Here is a 21,141-nt window from a genome sequence, read left to right on the forward strand (position 1 = left end):
CTCTCGACGGAGCGCTTATTTTCACAGTTATACTCAACGTCATTTACATTGAACGTGGCATCCAATGAAATCGACTAATTAAACAGTGAAAAGAAAACGAATATCGCGACGAATTCGCGATGGATGAGACGGACAAGTTTTTTTCCCCTAACAAATCGAATGAAACCCATCTACCAGATGTACGCATACACTATACATATAGCTATCGTCGACATGTCAATGCAGGTGTAAGGACTTGAACAAGTTCCGAAAACAGCTGATATCGAACGTACTTCACCACGAAACCATTGTACCCCTACATACGAGTAATTAACAAGTACAACCATATGTTGTCGGTATTCTGGAATCATTCATAATTATGAGCCCACCAATTGACAGAGTGGTAATACTTTGAATCAAGCTGTTCCGACGATAGTCCTTAGGCCTTTTTCATTTAATTACCTGTAGTACGGATCTGCCTCCCAGGCTTCTGCAAACATCATATAATTTAAAAAAAATATATATTTCTTTAGCCCTTTGTGTTTTTCGTCAGAATTTTTCCAAGAATTTATGTGGAAAATGCTCAAAAAATAGAAAAAAAAACTTTATTTTTTTTTCAGTTCCCTTCCAACAACTATTATCAGAAAAAGATTTTTCCTTCGCCCTCCAATTATTTTCTTGAATAAAATAAAATGATCCGTACACCAAGTAATCAAAAAGAAGGGCTTATTGGCTGTTTCGGTATGAGGGATTCAAGTTTCTTCAAAATTACTACATTATATCACGCTTGCGCGCCACACGGCTTCGAAATTAAAAAATGGAAATCATTTCTCGCGCAATTAAACTAAAAGCTGAAGCACAGAGAGAGAGAGAGAGAGAGAGTTGTCAGCATGAAAGATGATATATACATACATATACACTAGGATACCCGTAATGAATTATAATGAGCCGGCGCCAGTCAACCGTTACTATGACAACTACTACGAGCCGGCCAGACAGAACTAATGTCCCAACGAATTAACAATCGATCGATAATGACACAAGACGAAGTGTTTGACGATGACAGCGGCGGCGGCGGCGTCTGATAGATTGAGGGATATAGTCGGCTGTCTGTCCATTAATGAATGGACGACGACGCATGAACACCAGACAGAGAGACATCCGACTGAATTGCTACAAACGTCGAGCCAGTCGTTGTATAACGACTACAGGGTTCAGTTTCACGAAAAAGTAAACCTTAAATTTTCGGTGTAGTTGCCATTGGTTACTTCACGTTTTCAATGAGGACAACAATTCAAACTGAACTGATTTAAGCTTAAACTTTTTCATGAAACCGACCGCAGGGCCCAGTTTCACGAAAGAGTTAAACTCAAATTTTTGGTGTAATCGCCATTGGTTACTTCATGTTTTCAATGCTGACAACAATTCAAACTGAACCGTTTTAGGCTTAAACTTTTTCGTGAAACTGGGCCCTGGACTCGGTTCCGACGAACGAATTCAACTATATTTACGGTAAACCTCGCTCTACTTGGACAAGACCAACTCAATTGAATCGAATTATTGCGACTTTCTAATGTATTTTCCCATCCTCATATCGCTTATCTCGTACCTTAGCCAGTTCGTCCGAGTTAGCGGCGACGTTTACCGTACGATCGCGCTGAATTCAGTTCGTTTTTCAAAAAAGGGCTAACGTTTCAACTAGAATTGGGAACCCGGAACCGTCAAAGCACACTTCAGGTTTACGCCGGCTATAGCTGCATTAACCGCGATTGTTAGCTCGTTTTCGTCTTCCGTAACAAACACGGAATAACGGCATTTTCCATCGATTTCGATGCAGTATACATCGTATACATTTTACTATATATATTATATGTACAGATATAACCAAATGGTATATATATAATATATATATATATATATGACTCGCTTTTAATCAATTGTCATTTTAGTTGTTTGACTCATACACAACGCAATACTAGAAGCAGGTACAATGATAATAATGATAACTTTTCATAATATACAGACAGCAGATTGATTGGCAAAACTATTCGTAGAAGTATTGGCGACAGTCTTGGCCCCTCGGATAAGACAGCAACGCGAAAACCGCGTCGCGGTCGGGACAATTACCGCGCGAAAATCAGTAACAACATCGACGATGTTTCGACCGATTCAGAAATATGGCGGCGCCATAAAATACGTGTCGTGCGCATGCAATAAATCCTCCGCTCGCATTTAAAACGCGGAGGGAAAATTTACGGATTTCGTAATCTATCGACAGGCGACTCCGCTCGACGTATCGTCCCGTTCACGTGAATCGAAGGTCAGATATCGCTACCTCATAAGCCGCGATCACACGGAGACGATATGGCCCGGGCCAAATTGGCACGGATCATGCTCGGGTCAATCATTTGTCTGGTGCTAAAATTTTGCTCGGGCCTGGTCCGACGTTTTTGATCGGGCCAAACAGGCTTGGGCCTATTTGGCACCCATGTGAACAGTTGTTCCGGACCAAATTCAGTTTCGAAATAAATTCAGGACACTGCCGACATCATTTCGGAAAAATGTTCTGTTTTTCATCGAGTCGGTCGGATCGGACTTTGCTCGAAGCGGAGTCTACCGTTCTATCTAGCTGATAGGACACAGTTTCCTTAGTCACACTCGCGCGGATCAACAACCTACGCGTACAATATGTATAAATAGATATTTTGATGACGTGAAAAAGCGAGTACAGCCTCTTTACGACAGCGCAAAAAAAAGAACGAACAGATTTCGTATCAGCCACCCGAGGTAATGGTTGTGAATGGTATTGAAAATCTGTTCGTTTCTTATGAAGTATAATCTACATGCATGCACACGTTTATCATGATAAGCTTTTTACACGTATTGTCGTTCATGAAACTGTGCACATATCGTAATGCGATTCGTCAAAACTTCGTCAAACTTCCCCTATCACATTATCAACTCCGTTCTTTGAACGCGGTGTGTGTAAATATATATACACACATATACATATACACGATCCTTCACGACTGCCATCGGTCGAACAATATGTATATCAACTAACCCGATATATTCTCAGTTTTACCATACAGGTAATAGAAAAGAATTCCATATTACCTTTACGGTAATACAACCAGTCTTATATACAACACTAATTATTTACATACGTATTACACATGTAAAATGCACACGATTATATCATTTATATATATATATATATATATTTATGAATAATAATAATAATAATAATAATAGCAATATATTCATTATTGATTTAGTAATTATAAGCAATGCTGGCATGAAATTTACTTACTAAGAATAGGTTAACAACCTTTATAATGCTGCCTTTCACTAACCACGAGGACAGTTTCTCGAACGCACGTCCACACCGTACGATATCGATTCAGACAGCCATCGTTAATAAAATGTATATCGTACACTCAAGAAGTTTCGCCGACTCCTAACAAATTCTCGCACACGTAATATTGTATTAATCATTAACAAAAAATGATAGTATAAAATACGTACGTTAAAAACGTTTCCACAGTTGAGACAGTACTCCTTCGTAAAATGATACCTTACAGCGTGGTCGACAATGCCCTATGAAGAAAATGGCACGCGAAATAACGTAAAATTCGAAACGATGGCCGTCAGTTATCGAGTACCGTCGTGCGTAGACAACGCGACCGGAAAACGGTCCCCTATACATGAACTTAAAATGTTCCGTGACATTTGCGGATAAATCTCGTCAAACCGACGTAATCAAATAGATATCAGCGGGGAATTGACATTAGCGCACCGATGGCTGGATCACCTAACTGTACCAACAAGATAGCTTTTTAATGCGAATAACAGGATTACCCTTCCACTGCTGGAAACGAACACGCAGGCGCACGTGATTATTAGTGTAGACTATATATCCCACGTGCACGATCGGATATACGCAGATCGTCGCGAATGCCACGGACACGCAAGCACGCGCATACAAGTAAATACATCAAAGTTTATCAAACAAGTACAACAGCACAGTAAGGCTGACGAAACTCACGAACCCGCCCGACTGACGACCGTTCAAACACCGATTCTAAAGCACAACCTCGTCAACACTGGCTTCTTAGACACCCGGATTAAGCATCTGGTTCAATGCGCGGTTTGCCGTTAAGACCCGCACTTTAAAAACCATTCTCGAAAAACGAGAGTTTTCAGGCGCGTTCGCATCAAAACTTTTCTTCTAGTGTAGACGGTAAAAACCGCGTTCGATGCAACGCTCGAGCTCCACAATTCACCTTGATCTCGAACTACATTAGATGCGGTTTCATACTAACCAAACCGAGTGTAGTGTTGGCGCCAATTAGGCCAGTTTTAATTTTCAATGCTTATAGGTTAACGCTTTTGATAACGAAGCTACATCCCATTCTCGTTCCAAAACAGAATCGGGATTATATCGGTGATCAGTCGGGCCGATCGGCGAGCAGGCTGCAAAAAGAAACCTCGTTATATCGCGTAAAACATTTAGCACCATTCGTTTTATTTATTTCATTAAAAGACCCGTAACAGAAAAATAAAGAAACCTCTCGAATCGCAATATTATAATAATATCAATCGCAAACGACGTCATTCAGCGACGAACTACGTCGTCATAGTACGTAGATAATATTCGAACAGAAATCTTAGCGCGGATAGAAAGGGGAATAAAACGCCTCGCGCAGCTGCGACCACAGGCGCCCAGCAATCCGTTATTTTCTTAATAATTTCTGTCCATTGCTTAGACACGAATACATTCTCATATAACTTAACATTTATATATATTTATATATATATATATATATATATATATATATATATATATATAAAACATCTTTTTATATCTGGTCGGTCGGTTGGTTCGGTCGGTCGGTTCGGTCCGCGCGTGCGAGCAGGACAGCACGAGAAAGCAGCGCGCCACGACGACGACGACATCGACTATCAGTTCGGTTAAAACGCGATTGAAAAAAAAAGAAGAAGAAAACATAACTGCGAACTAACAACACCGACAAGACGACACTACTACTGATCACAAATCGCTTCACGAGATATAAGAACCCCCACAACCTCAGCAACGGTCGCACGCGTATATATCCGACTAGCTCCCGTCTGTCGTTCGTCCGTCTGTGTTCCTATTCTTGTCGGACCCCTCTAACCCGCCGTATATTTAATATCAGCAAAAGCATGAAAACAAAAATACGTACATACATAGCAGCGTCATAATATCTAGTTATACGTATATATTACTTTACGTAATGCCCAAAAGGTGGCGCCGAAAACGAGACGCCGGCTCTTATCAGGCGGCGATTTGTTCGGGGAAGTTGCCTCGTGGCGACGATTGCGACGGCGACCAACTGTTGTCCGTTGTCGCCGGGGAAACCGGTTTCGTCGGCGCGTATTTGCCGACTACGTCTATCGTCACGTCCTGAAAATATACGGGGAGGAAAAATTAATATTTGAATACTTAACGATCCATCGGGAAATGAGGACAAAACACAAAAGTTGACATATCATGCTTAAAACTTAAGCTGGTTATACATGTATTTCCAGAGGCATTAACCTCGATCGAATGCGGTATGTGCGGGTTATCAGAGCTAATATTCTATAGAGTTTAGAGTTTAGTATATGCCACTCCATGCGCGCGCGCAGCCGACACCTGTGCAATACATATGTATGTAACCGAGACTATGGCACTTAGCCAGAAACTCGATCAGCGCTAAACACATTGAGACATTGGTGACATTCTGCTGAAAACTAAACTAGTTGGCGCCAGGCTTTGGCACTGAGCCACAGCAGAAAAAAACACGCATTCGTCTGTCAGCTGACCTGAATTCGAGTTCCGGGATTACAAGAGCGCGAAACTGAGAGAGAACAGGAAAGGAGAGTTTTGTTTCTTTTTTCAAAAATACTATGATAATAGCGCCAGAATAGGTGAACTCGATTTAGGTCAGTGACATGTCAACACAGTATAGGGTCCCTACAAATCAGTCATTCCTGGATATTATAAGGCATTTTAAAGGAGATTCAAATTTCGAGGAAGCGTCTGCATCACTTTCATATTCACTCCTCCTAAATCAGTACTGTTTATCACTGGTTTTGTAGGCACATTTTTATCCTTTACACCACATGGCTTCTAATACAGTAACCGCCTAATTAGTTCATTGTTCCCGACTGAATGGATAGTAGACTTATGGATAGTCTACTGTACAACTACAAGCTACGACAGTAATTTCCAATTGCCTATTTCTCAAAATTGAAGGAGGTTTGGGAATTCTGTTCAAATGAAAGGAGTTCCAAGCACCTCCAAAAGCATTTTCTGTATTGAAGGAATCAAGGAGGTGTAGTACTTCAATCCTTCTGCTAAACAGGGCTTAACAAAGAACAAAACAGCAACAGATTTGCGCAGCTGCGTTTTAATGGTTCTGACAAGAATACGAAAAACCTGTTGCTCGGCTGAATCAAAAATCAGGACTAAGGCCACCTCAATAATGAGTAAATTCGACTAATATTTGTGAACTGGCTGTAAATGAACGAAGAAAATAATCGAAACTTCCAATTTACTAAAACCCAGAATGTAGGCTAATGAAACGTTGAAGATCGCTGTGTGTATAAATGTGAAAGAAAGCCAACGGCCGTCAGAGTTAGGAATTAATATAAATCAGGCAGGTCAAGGAATTCACTCACTCCTTCGGTGTATATCTGGGCAAGCTGTACTTTTAAAAGCAAGCAATGCGCACGCACCCGGCTAATCAACAACCGACCATCGGCTAATCAACAACAACCGACCATCGGCGGCGGCGGCGGCGGCGAGAGCAGCGAGATAGACGTCATTGTGTATTGAACTATTCGTGTATTGATCAACAGCTAATAGAAAGCTGGCGCGTCACGCAGACTACACGACTAGCCATCAATAACCGGGGCGCTTTCAACTTATTTGCACAATTGTTAATCTTTACATAGCCGACAGCGTAGATGGTCTACGCGCACTGGCGACGACGTAGTCATTCAAATACCGGCGACGACGATTTCGATCGATGACGCTAAACCAGAAAATTTACATCGCGTCGTCAACAAATTTTCAACCGGCACCCGAGGATATATTATGTTTCTAGTGCGAGTAAAAGATGCCACGAATACAAAATATGGATACTCAGTCACTGTCACTATGGAAACCTCTTATGTTTTCCCCGTAGAAGTTCTTACCGCGTGCATAAGACTTTTTTAAACTATATCGCATTCGCTACCCCACATAATACACCAGGGAACGGGGAGGGGGGGCGGTTATTTATAATCGCGACAAGCTGAACTAAATATCAGGTTCTATGAAATGAATACTTCCCCTCATTTCAGCACATTGATTCCAACCTAATATTTCGACTTTTACTCTTTCGATATTCACTAACGGCTTAGTAGAAGTACTGCATACCGTTAACTTCCTGGAACTGGCCACGCAAATGTACTGCTACTAGCCATTGCTAGAGTCCCGGCGGCAGTAACTACAGGTTACGCGTACTTTTAACGGCGGCGTTGGCCAATCAATCGGTAAAATCAATAACAACAGCAGTACGCTGATCACACGGAATAATTGACCACGATCCAAGTACGTATAACCCTTCCCTAATGAATAGAGATGCGAGCACCCACGCCAAACACGCACCGCATTATTGATTAACAGACTGAGTATGGCCAACATAATTAAATATCTGGGTCGAATGTCGACAGGGGAGGTCGTGACAACTGGACAGCATGCGCTCTATATTCCGCCCGTTCCAGGAAATGTCACAGCTGACAATGGATGTTGAACTATCAATAGGAGATTTGAGTTCAACGCTTCAATACGTTAGCTCGCAACACAACATGTGTACCTACGCAGCTGAATGCATTGACGTCACCGAAGCCTCGACCATTAATTATGACTTTGTTTCGGTCACACCCAGCACCTCACGACCGATACTACAAGCGCCGAATCTCGATACTATACATACGAATTTATAGGTTTTCGCATGAAATGAGTCCCTTTTTTTTAAAAAAAAAGAGCCCGTTATGTAACCTTAAAAATCCGCACACAAACGCACGCGACCTATAAACCCAATTCCAGCTAACAATCACGCGTTGTGCAGTGTGTGTGTGTGTATATGCAGGAGAAAAAATCCATATCCTCATAGTCAATATCGGGAAAAAAAATATCACGAAAGCCTCTATAGTTACCATACAGATCGGATAGAATATATATATACACACACACATACTTGTGGTGGAGGTCGATGGATGTGAAAAGGATATCTGCCATTTCATAAAAACATGCGACTAAAACTTGATATCGGATGAATGGAATTGATCGCGACGAAGAACACCCCTGAACACGCCACACCCACGCGAGCGACGTGTCCATCATAAACCGCCCGCGCGCTAATTAGCGAATAAATTAATCTCGATTACCTGGTCGGCATCTTTATCGGCGGTCGCGACGTCGGTTTCGTTCGTGTCCGTATTGACGACGGTCATTTCGGGCATCGTCAACGGTTTCTGCGGCGGCGTCGTCGCGCGCGTCAGCAGCCGCAAAACTTCGATTTCCTGCAACGCGGAAAAAACAAGTGACATGATTGATTCGACATGTTCATAATAATAGTAATAATAATAACAATAACAACGATAGTAATCTACCATCTTTAATCTCAGCGCTTTACATTATCAATGAATTTGAGACACGTATATATATATATATATATATATATATATATATATATATATATATATATATATATATATATAAACATCTAAATGACTCCGATTATATCAGGGTGGTAAAAAGCATAGGTAGAGGGCACTATTGGTGGGGAATTTGGTTAAAAAAATTCTCGACAAATAGTTTTTTCTCGAAAAACGGCAAGTTTTAAGATTCCTAGATTTTTAAGAAAACATCCAACTGACTGATCATCGGCGATACTTCAGGGAAGCGATGCCTGACAGAGCAGCAAAATTAATGCCATTTTTCCCAGAGTAACGAGTTAGGCCTTTGACACGACGGCCTGTGTCCTGACGTACACAATGTTACGAACAGATGTTTCTAGTCCAGTATGAAAATACATTCAGTTTTCTAACCTTTTCAAGCGATTTTTTATCGGCCAAGGTTTTGTTGAACGCCTGCAAATTGCAGATACTCAGCTGCTGGAAATGCTGTATACAGCTTTTATGGTTCGTCACTTTGCCGTCGAGCGCTTGCTGCAGTATGATCACCTGTCGTTCGAGCACGTCTTCGAAACTGAGCTCGTCGTGGTATCTCCTCGGCGAACCGATCAACGGGCCTGCAAAAAACAATAATGTATCGGTAATTACCCGTAAACGTACGCAAACAAGAAATTCGGTCTCCGGGCTCAACATCCGATTTAAAATGGATCCAATAGGCATCACGAAAATATTGGCCGAAGTTTATTTTTGTACGATGTCTCCTACTGGGTGGCCACTTTAATTTGACTTGCTTTTCCTGTTGTTTTCCCTGACTTGATCCACTCCACTAAGAATCCAATCAATTATCACAGTCGAATACGTAAATCATATGGTAACCGTTTGATTATAAGGGTGATCTAACAATCTCAATAAATTTCGCCGACTTTTCCAAAATTCATTGACTATTCCCAGACTTTATTAATGAAAAGAAAATTCTCCGACTTTTCTCTGATTTCCAGGGTAAGTTGCCAGCCCATCGTTCTAGGTAGGATATATATATATACATATATATATTCTCATTTTGAGAATACGGCGACATAAGTGCGCACTAGGGGGCAAAAAACTCGATACACGAGATTAAGTTGGCTGAAAATGTCAAGGTCATCGGGTACTTGATACTTTCCGTGTATCAAATAAAACGCAGATAAAGAACGACGATGACGACGACGACGACATTAAATCTGCCAGGGACCGTCTCCCGGGTGAGACGCAAAATGAGACACCATTTTCAGATAACTCCCTTATATCGCAATCGAGCAAATGCCAGCTCATCATCACAGATTTGGCAACGATCTCGAAACCAAAATGATCTAGATTTTAATAAAAATTGCGTATTTCGAAATATGCGCCAGTGTACCGGTATTCAGATCTCAGGTTTAATCAAACTGTCTCGGCCGCATGGTTAATTCAACTGATGTCACTGATACGTGTTTAAATGGTAATATATCAAGGCATTACCGGTAATAATCGACGTTAAACGTTTCGAAATATTCGTGATTACTTACTGGATCCGCATACCGAGTCGGTATCCGACGCATCCCACGCGTCTTCTTTTTTAATATCGTCCGTCGAATTTGATTTGAATCTTTTCGTCACTGGCGCGAGAGTAACGTTAGGCGCGAACTGCGGTTCATTCCTAGCACAAAAAAAGAAGAAAATTGCGTTTTTATTATCATTTAACTATCTGGATACTCTTCCGAAATTATATTATAATCCTCATTGTTGAGAAGTTCGTTGAGATTTGGATACAATTCCTGGTCATTGTTTCCTTAAATGTTTTGGCATCTTACAAATGACTTTGTTACACAAATCAATCAGCCGTTTAGAGAGGAAGTAATATCAACAGGCAGTTTTCTCAACAATCGGTTTTAGAGGGGCGGCCACCCCTTCCATTTTCAAATCCACTCCAACCTTTGCAAAAATCAGCCACCCCTGATAAAATATCTGCTGCCCCTATCATAGTGGATGTCAATATTCTATATGTGGATAACTGCTTTGAAAAATTATGAGCCAGTGAAAAATAGAAGATTTCACCAAAATTAAGCTATATCTTTCTGTACCTTTTTTTAGGGGGGGGGGGGGGGGGGTCAAGTCTTGTTTAGCAGCTGGTATAAACATTCACCCGGGTTTAACTCAATTTACAAAGAATTTCGAATGGACCCGGCCGATCAGACGGATCAGTTTCCGTAAGAAATAACTTACTCCGATTGCGAATCTGGTACGACGCGTTCGGGATTCAGTAAAACCGGCGGTCCAGAATGTAGATACGACGGCAAATATTTGCCGCCGGAATCCGCTCTGATTACGCCGTGTTTACCGTCTTTGTAAATCGGACACCACGGTTGAAATGCAGATATTCGAATATGCTCGAGAACGTCGTTATTTTTCGCGCGCTTGATTTCGTTTTTCTCGACCTCGACATCCTGAAAACATACGAACAACACTCGCATGGTTATCAAATGCAAACGATATAATTACGTCTGATAATTTTTGTGATTACCCGGGGTATAGGAAGTGTATAGGGCTAATGCGGATATGAGCCGCGATCACAAGAGCATTTTTTGCCCGTGCCAAATTTGGCCCAGAACAACTTTTCACACGGGTGCCAAATGGGCCTGAGCCTGTTAGGTCGGGGCCAAATTTGGCACGACCAAAAACGTTGGACCAGGGCCGAGCCAAATTTTAGCACCAGACAAATCAACTGGCACCGGAAATGATCCACTTCCCTTTGTTTCAGCATTGTTTAGTATCGAGTGAATGGTTTGTGTGTGAACACGCTCTCTAATTAGGCACGGGCCAAATTTGGACCGAGCCTGATCCGGGCCAAATCATCTGTGTGATCGCGGCTATATCTAATATTGTAAAGCAAATGAGCATATCTTATATGGATTTTAGACTCAATAAATTATTATTATTAATTATTATTTATGGTTTTGTCGAGCTCAGTGCCGTGGCGTAATGTATGCTAATAGAGCAGAAATCTAGCCACATGAAAACACGAGAAAGATACTCGAAAAAGAACGTATAACAACAGCACTCAGCGTGTGCTGAAGTAGAATATTTGCTGTGAGTCACAAGAATGTACTGAATCAACCCTCAGTCTGCAGAATCTGTCTGACAACACGAGAACTGAGTCACCTTGATGTCTGACATCAAAACCGCAAACTAAAAGCGTACTACTTCCTATTTTCATTTCCCCGGTGCAAATTATGTTCGCGATTGTTTGCTATTTTCGGCTCCTATATTAGTCGATATGTCGTCAATTAATACGCGTATAACACTAAATACGCATATAACATGCGTTGAAAACTTTTTATACCCGAGGGCGATGAAAATTTCGATCAGCCTCGACATACATTAAGGTTCCTCCGGATCAATACAATAGGGTTAATCAGTTCAAAACAAAAACATGAAAATAGATTTGGTCTGATTTCGATAATGATTGAAGCGAAAGTTTCGTCTGAATATATTTGAACTTAAATAATGGTACCTTCGCTCGGTTATCCATAGATCCGAGCCTAATTTTAGAATCTACGATTTATGGGGCGGGCGGGTTCAGGGGGTAACCTCGGTGCAGATACGGCCGCGTGGAATATCCACATAGCTGCATCCATAAAACAAATCACCGACTGTGTTTAATGTTTGCGCGCCATAAAAATGGCAGTTTACCCTGCAGCGGGGTTGGCTTATTCGTACCGGGAGTTGAAGAGTTTACACTCGTGAGATGATGGAAGATTTCGGATGTCATCCACGTCATGAACAGAGTTCGGATATACGTCGGTTCGGTTCGGTTCGGTCGTACACTTTTCCGTTTCGATGAGGAATCATTTTTCATGAAGATTACATTCGCCAACGACAATACGAGATCAAGATACGTATACGGACAAAAGGGCAAACCTAATGCATAATTTAAAGCCTTACATGATCGCTGAACATGATACTTCACGGCCAAACTTCTTCTAAAACCCATATATCCCCCATTCAATATTAGCCCCGTATATTTATGAATATCTTAAATTCGTAAGACCTCTTACGATCAGCGAATTATAAGATTACTTCTGCAGTTCTTTTTTTATTCAAATTCCACTATTCAGGCGTTAAGACTTTGCATTTACTTCCGAATGCATCGGCGGTCTACGGTACGACGATAAAACAACTACGAACTGAATATGGAAATCGAGATAAAACAGAATATGGAAATTAAGATAAAAAGCAAAGTGACTGCGACTGACTGCGACAAGATATACACGTAATTCTTATCAATAATTGACGTGTTAACGAATCCTCGGCATGAAAATGGGCCATGCAAACGACTCCTGCGCGTATTTCATTTATCAACATTATCGCCTTAAAAACACTCCCGAGTCGCGGTGTGACATTTAAGAAATATATACATGAAATATCGAAAGTTTTCTACTTTTCCCCTAATCTTATCTCAATTTCGAAAAGCGAAAATAGCAAAGTTCGTACCCGGTATCAAAATCCACTCTTAACAGATCGAAATCTTTTACTTTTTTACGAAATTCAATTTTCGATATTTCGTGCATTTCGAACACTCGTATATTCTAATCGACTATGTTGGCAACGCTTCAAAAGCATATGGCGCATATAGATCTAGTAGTTTTTCACAGTTAAGCCCAAGGGTACAATATCATTAATTTAGAAATAGGCAAATTTAGTACAATTTCATTAATTTAGATATAGGCAAATTTAATCCACATCAACCATCATTACATGAGCATTATATTTGATATATTATCTCTCGCACTCTCGCACTCAGTTCGCGGTTGATAGCTGAACATTTCGAACTTTTTTTTTCAAACCATCACCACTCTCTTTATCGCGAACATTGTTTGCCAATGCTCATTCTGAATTCAAAACCACAACAAGATTTCCACCAGGATTTGAACTGGTTGTGCGTGGATTAAACAAGGCTACATCGGTGAGTAAGAATGAAGGCTGGCTTATGTCGACCCGCAACGCAACTGGGTTAATCGGCGACTAGCTAGCGGCAACTGGTTGCCTACGACGGGTTACCAGTTGCCGTCATATCCGCTTGACATAAGCCGGCTTACGATGGCAACCCTACGCCCACCGACTCGTCGTTTGCCCATGCTCTGCTCTGACCAACAGTAGGACGAGTTACTTTTTGGGGGCATCCAACCTAAGCTCAGCCCAGCTCAGACAATCAGAGATGGCATATACACATATTTACCCCTACAAGTCACAATGATGCAAAACCGAAACCTTTTTGAACAGAAACAGAACAGAGAAATGGAAGTGTTTTTTTTCTGTGTATATCTTTAACTATTTCAACTCTCTAATGGGCGATTAATAAAATTGAATTTAATTGGAAGTAACTTCATCGCAAACTCTCTCATTGAAAATTTCGATGCCCATTCTGAATTCAAAACCTTAGCGTGACACTAGATTTCGACAGTATTCGAACTGGTTGTCTGTAAAGGTGTTAAACAAGGCTACATTGTTGAGTACCAAAGTCAAAAACAAATTTCTTCCAATTTTTGCGTAAGAAATCACTCTATCTAAAATTCTCTCTTTCTCTCTCTCTCTTGCTCTCTCTCTCTCTCTGGGGTCTTATGTAAGCAGGCATACCACAACGAACATTCGTGGAATATCAATCACAGACAGACATAGGCTTCTGTAATGCTTTAGAGTAAAGTGTTTGTTATTACAGTCGGGTATATATAGCATCTCTCCCAACACATAGCCAGCCTTACAGATAGATAGATCTCAGGGGTTCATATAAAACCATCGGAATTTTCAGTTGATTGCCGTTACAGCAACAACAAAAAAAAAAACCTTCTACCACAAGCGCAATTGCGCGCACGAGTCCGTGGTTAGTTATGAACTAATCTAAGGCGAATAATCAAAAATCCATACAACAATTCATTTTTCATTTGCAGTTGAATTCAATCAAGTCGTTAACCTTTTTCGGATTTACATATTTACCCATTCTCGAGGCAAGCCTCAAATGATGCGAATCTGAAACTGTCTTGAGCTCAACAGAAAAATGAAACATTTAGTTTTTTCTGTGGATCTTCAATAATTGTTTGAACCGTCTAATTGGCTAATATATTGAAATCGGTGAGAATATATCTATGAGAAGAAACTTGTGCGGTTTAAATGAATATATTTTTGACACCGTTACAATAATGTTTACATACATTGATACCTAGTATGCTTGAGGTTCTGTGTGAGTCGATGTGCACTAACTACGTCATCAATATTGACATTTCAAGATAACAATTACAAATTGTGAATTGGTGTTTATTTTGTGATCAAATACATTCAAAACTCTTTATTTGATTTTTTTAAATAAATTTCAATAATCATTTTCGAGAGGATGTGCACTAGATCAGTATATATCGGGCTAGACTGGTTGTGTGTCATTTTTCAAGGCATCGATTAACTTTCAAGTTAAGTTTTTTGTTAATAATTCGAACTCAATTATATACAAATAATGAATAATATCTTTAATAGGCTAACAAGAAAAAAACTTGTACAGTTTCAACGAATACATTTCAAGTCAGTTTTCAATAACCAAAATTACAGGGGCACTAAGTTTGAATGGGCATTATGCTGTCAACCTGTAAATGAAAGTTTCAAATTTGCCTGCAAAAAAAAATAACTTAAGTAGCTTTCGAATTCTTCTTCAGAGTCCACAATTAGCCCTAAGATACAAATTCTAGGTTCAATCAATAAATGGAAATGTTGTTTTTGTAAGCTTTCAGACACTTCCGGCCTGAAATCGCATATCGCAGAAGGCTTCACGAGTGATTAGGTGTTATCAAAGCAATAAATTCCACTATCTCAATCACCATAAATGGCGACAAAATCGTTTTCTATCGCCGAACAGAATCTGCCCTGTACTCGGTTGAACCCGCGCGCACGAGTTCTCGTACCTAGACAACGTAATAAAAAGACACCCATAAACATGTCTTTATTATCATTCCAATTAAACCAACGGATAATAGGTCTTGTCTATGATGTATTAATTCAACGTTGTTGAAGCCGAGATTATTCACTATGCAGCATGCAGTCGACACAATGAAAAACCATATATTCCTTCTAGGAAAAAAAAAACCAACTTTTCACAGTTTTGAAATCGCCAGTTTATGATATTAACACGCAACATGCTGCGGGGGACTGCATAAGGCATGCGCATATATTCAAAGAAATGTAAGTTAATCATAGATTGAAAACTAACACGCAATATAAGCCAATCTGCGGGCGACATGCATTGCTAAAAACGGATACTGGATAAAATAATGAAGCATCTAAAAGTAGAGAAATTGCTGGTAGATCTAATATACAACAACAACCGTTTATTGTGACAATCATCTGATCTTGGAAATAGCTCACAAGGCATTTCTCCAGTTAGTTCACTCACACGCCGCGCCTAACTTTCTCAAAGTACATTGACCTATCTTGTCGATAGATTATAGATTATGCGTCCGCGAGTAAGTTTAGTCTCAAGCGTTTCAAGGTACTCGTGACCCTAACAACGGCGGAGCTCCCGCAACTCGGTCAGTAAATGGATCAAACAAATAAGCCAACCGACCAGCCGAGCATTCAATAGTAATCAGTGTGCGCTTATGTATATGTACATACAAGAAAAACACGTCTAAAGGAAACCCCAGAGCATTGACTGGTCAGATAGGTAATTGCTTTTGATAAAACCTCGGCACCATTTAGCATTACTTGAGAACTTCTAGCTTGTACCAAGCCTGTAGAAATTTATAACTTCAAACGATGTTTGGATGGGAAATTCAATGGAAAATGTTCCGCCGCTAGTAGCGCCTAGACTTCTGAATCTACAACTTAGAACTGCGCGATAATGTAGACAAAATCAATGTTTCTATTGTTGTCGTAGAAATCTCACAAAGTTCTGGCCTAAAAAAAAACCAATGCGGTTTCTACACCAGCACAGGCGGATGACGGCCTTAATAGTCTACTGTCGACATGGCTGCCATAATAATAAATCTATTTCATAATACAACTCGTTCTGGAACCGTGCCAGAATTCGTCGATTTTTTCTTTTTTATTATCAACCAGACAGAAACTGATTCTAAGAAATAATCGATCACAACAACATCGCCGGCCTGACGCGTTTAGAACGACATTCAGCGAGAAACGCTTGAAACTCGTCTTTCATTACTCTATCCGCGTATAGTTCATTGCAAAATACAAAATTCGATATACGCCTGTGATGTAAGTTTTTTTGACAGTTAAGTTTTGGATTTAATTGGTCGGCATAATATTCTCCTTTCACACGGAATAACATTTGTCTTTTCTTCAAATGAATAGGGCCCAGGGTTTACGCGTTGAAGGCAACCGATCAGAAATGGATTTCAGGCTCAATAACATCGCTACGCCTGAACCCTCTGAAACAGCTGAACAAATTCTTAATAGCCCGCCCGCAAAAATGTCTACATAACCAATTTATACATGTTTGTTAATCATATATCCTATTTAAAGTTCTAGGTCCTATAAAGTATTAATTTTTAATTCGTGCTGGCAAACCATGTCAATATTTACGGAGAACAAATAGAGTCAGTCTGCAGCTGTCTGTCTCCGCAGTACTTAACTATTCTGTTTGAACAACCTTTTTCCCAGAAAACGATTGTCTCTGTCTGTAAAGCGGGCCAGGCCTGCAAGTTTTTGCTGACGATGCCCCATCTAGAAAACAAAATTCCCCTAGAAGGTATACGTGTGTACTTACTAGACATTCTGCTGATCGATTTTTAGTTAGGCCCTAAGTTTTCTCCAATGTTATCCCAATTCTTACGTAGGCTAGTTAAATTTGGTTTACAATTCCCAAAACACCAACACCAATGTAGCCTAAAGCACTGTTTCTGCTATTCCCCCCCCCCCCCCCAGTCAATATATTAAGGCCTGTATTAGCAGTAGAGTATGCCTGAAATACATCGGAACAATGTTGAATTGATCGATGGGTAACAATCAGTGCGCAGCCATGGCTCGGAAGACCAGGGAGACCATCCTAAAGTTCTAGAATGCCAGCCAATCAAATAGTCTTGACCCAAAACCAGCAGATTTAAGCCCAGCTTTGGACTCAGGTCACAAAACTATCGACTTAACGACCGATCTGCGATCAGTTTTAACGATCTTAAGTACACCCATGTTGCCAGAATTAATAATAATAAGAATATAATATGTGTCTTATATAGCGCTAAATCCAGCCAGGCTGCTCAGAGCGCTTTACATTTTTCGATAATATTACCCTGGCCAATTTTATACTCTAACATGTAGGCCTATATCAGTCATCTCTCCCTGGGGAGAAGTAACACCGAGCTGCTAACAAACGCTCAGGAGTCATCTATCAGGCCAGGTACCCATTTACTCAAGGGTGGAGAGAGGCAATGAGGATAAGAATCTTGCCCGAAGACACTACGGCAATGTACGGGGTTCGAACCCACGACCTGGCTTCCCAGAGCAGAACGATCTAACCACTCGGCCACACCGCTCCAAGAATTCACAGATTAAAAAGTCAGCGACTGGTTATTGATCCTTGTGCGACCCGAGGCTTCAGTCATATCAGTAGGGCAAAGGCTTGTCTCGCAGATATAGTAACCTAACCATGTCAAGCTCGATTCATACATATCTAATGAGTACACTTCTCGGTAGGCCCTTTACAAGATCCTCCATTAAGCCTTATGTTAGAAGGCCTATATCCCGCATTTAAATTCAGTAGGCCTATCCCAGTTTACCCAGTTTGAGTTTCTAATCATGAAATCATTCATAAGAAAGAATTAAAACATTACATCGAATGGTGAAATTGAAAATTTCTTGTATCCTGTCAAACTTGTGTTCGATATTTTTGGATATCCTTCAATACAGTTTCAAATGGATTAAAAAATGATGATTTAGGTTGACTGCCTGTCCTTTCTGGTCCTAATAAGACCTTTAGGTATGTACTACCAAAAATGAGCGAGCTACGCCACCCGGAATGCTCTCAAGTCAGGTTGAAATAGACATTAGTTAGAAAGCTAGTAGGACTGACATTTGAGTTTCTTCGATGATGGGTTTTAGAAGCAACCCTGAAACTGTCAGATAATTAACTTTTCTATGTATCTACTGTGGGCTTTTATTTGTTATCTAGTGCCCCATGATACGGATACCTGGATGCTGCCGAAATCGAATCCAGCAAAGTGACCCAGCAAATAGATAACCTGATCAGAGAATACAAGTCTGAAATGCCAGGCTCGTCTATGACATGCCTACCTTCAATTTTCTCTTGAATTTTCGACTGGGGTCGAATTTCGATTTGACCTTCTCCAGCGCTTCTTGTACGCGCGGGTTCGCGTCGCCTTCATCGTCGTCGTCGGCGAGCAGTAAATAATATCTCCAATTCTGCGAATCGAAACCCCAATGACACGTGCGATTCTCCTGCGACTTGTGCGAATGGCACACGAACTTGCGCGGCGAGAACATCCCCCGACACTGGGTACACTGAATGCATTTCGCGTCGTCCGTTTCGTACAGGTCCGGATTCATCAAACCCTTACATTTACCGAAACATTCGTGGTACACTTTGAAACTGTTGTGAGACGACGGAGGGTCGAGGTTTTTCTCTGGGTCCCGGTGTGGGTGTATCAACGCGTTGCACAAACGCTGCGCGTCGGTTTTGGTTATGAGCCCGCAGCTGGGCGCCGACAGGGGTAAGACGCCGGTATGCTTCAAAGTTTCTAACTGGTCCGGGTTGCAGCGCGAACAAAATATGTGAAGTTCGTCGCACACGGCGTTTATCTGCTGTAAACTATAATCCCGTAAAACTGTGTTCAAAATCTGTGGCAGGCAAAGTCGTTTTTCACCGCCTACGACGAAACAGGCGATGTTTGGCTCAGTCTCCAGTTCGGTCGACGACTTTTCGCTCCGGGAATTGTCCATCGGAATCAGCAACGGCATCTGCTGAATCGGGAACGGCGGAACGACGTCGTACGCCGCCGATTCCAACGTTTTGAACTCGGACCCGTGCTTTTTGGCTAAAGCCAGGGCCTTGCGGTACTCTTCCAGTTCGATTTGGCTCAGCTTGCCCTGTTCGCCCCAAGCGGCTACGTAGTTGCTCGGGCCGCTCAAACTTCGCATCGCGGCGGTTTGGAAACTCTTCAGCACGCGCTGTAAGTGAGGGTTGAACGCCGGAGGCGGCATTTGGTCCATCTTGTCGAGAGTTTAATCCGGTAAAATATCGAAAAACGTACTAAAACTTACTCGTCTCGTAGAGCTCACATGTGTGTGTGTATAGCGCTTCTGATACTACGTACAAAATGTCTGACTGACGGACGTGCGCGTCGAGTAGAGCCGGAGACGACTCTCATTTGCATAAATATGTCGCTCTTGTTTCGTTCTCCCTCCGCAAAATGTAATTATGCTGTCTAGACACTGCTCGGCGCGTACACGACGCCGATATATTGATCAGGGGTCTCACCGATAAAATAGTCAGAAACGAAGACCGGTTAGGCCTACATTATAAGAACGATAAGGAATCAGGCTCCTCATAGGCCTAACTGGTTTAGAAAAGCTCCTGGAAGCTGAAAATTGTATCTGAGAATCATATTGTTGATTGTTATCTAATCAATTAAAACAATGTTTATAATTCGCTGTTCCGTTTTCCTCCACCCACGGCAATCAGAACGTCTAGCATACCCGGTCGGTATCATAATACGTCTAGCGCAATAATTTGTTTTGATTCCGCGAATCGTATTTTTAGGCGACCGGTGGGTCGGTTGAACTCTCGCAAATCTTGACAACGGTCTTAGAAAAATAATGATGACGTACGGTAAACGACCTCACAATATACAGCCTACCACAATATAGTTTATGAATTACTCGGAAAATCCCCCCCCCCCCCCGATTCAAATAATTGTGAGATTTAAAGAAAATTGAAACGTGGCATTTTTATAGATTTTTTTCAATGAGAATTACATAATCCAGCAGTCGTACGGTACGTGGACAGGAAACATGTCATGAAAATTGAAAAAATATGGTACTAATTATTATAAGATTAATATTTTCTTTTTTTGGATTCCAATGCTTTCTGTTCCGGACTGCGGGGCCTTGTAAAAAATGCTATCAGTGACAAATTGATATTTTTTTAGTAACGTTTCATTGAAATATCATAAAAGAAAATGTTCAAATTAGACCCTCGGTATAACATCTTTCATAATCCTGTATAAACAAATCAAATATCAGTTTCCCGTTATAAAAGAAACAGTTTCATACGCCTTAGCCATAGGTAAGTTCTTTGTTATTTGAGAAGGAAAAAACCAAGGAGCAGTGATCATGCATCTATCACGAAAATTGTCCATTTTTGATATACGGTACTGTGAAACCCGCGCGTATCGGACAAAAAACTGTTCAAATCTGGTTGCT

The 21,141-nt window shown here is 41.0% G+C and overlaps 1 protein-coding gene across 1 annotated transcript; it reads right to left on the bottom strand.

Moving 5' to 3' along the window:
- Positions 1–4,852: 4,852 nt before the first annotated feature.
- Positions 4,853–20,053, bottom strand: LOC141908607 (ski oncogene-like). Its single transcript, XM_074798710.1, has 6 exons — positions 18,994–20,053; positions 10,933–11,153; positions 10,236–10,366; positions 9,106–9,308; positions 8,443–8,577; positions 4,853–5,428 (listed from the first exon to the last, which is right to left on the bottom strand). The coding sequence occupies exons 1-6, from the start codon at positions 19,927–19,929 to the stop codon at positions 5,300–5,302; spliced, it is 1,755 nt and encodes a 584-aa protein (XP_074654811.1). The 5' UTR covers positions 19,930–20,053; the 3' UTR covers positions 4,853–5,299.
- Positions 20,054–21,141: the final 1,088 nt, after the last annotated feature.

Source organism: Tubulanus polymorphus, chromosome 7 (genome assembly GCF_964204645.1).
Source record: "Tubulanus polymorphus chromosome 7, tnTubPoly1.2, whole genome shotgun sequence".
Lineage (NCBI taxonomy): Eukaryota > Metazoa > Nemertea > Palaeonemertea > Tubulaniformes > Tubulanidae > Tubulanus > Tubulanus polymorphus.

Coding starts and splice junctions, on each gene's coding strand:
- LOC141908607 (XM_074798710.1), bottom strand. CDS start 19,929: ATGGACCAAATGCCGCCTCCGGCGTTCAACCCTCACTTACAGCGCGTG. Junction 9,309..10,235: donor CGACTCGGTATGCGGATCCA/GTAAGTAATCAC, acceptor TGTTTTTTGCAG/GCCCGTTGATCGGTTCGCCG. Junction 5,429..8,442: donor CCGATAAAGATGCCGACCAG/GTAATCGAGATT, acceptor GTATATTTTCAG/GACGTGACGATAGACGTAGT.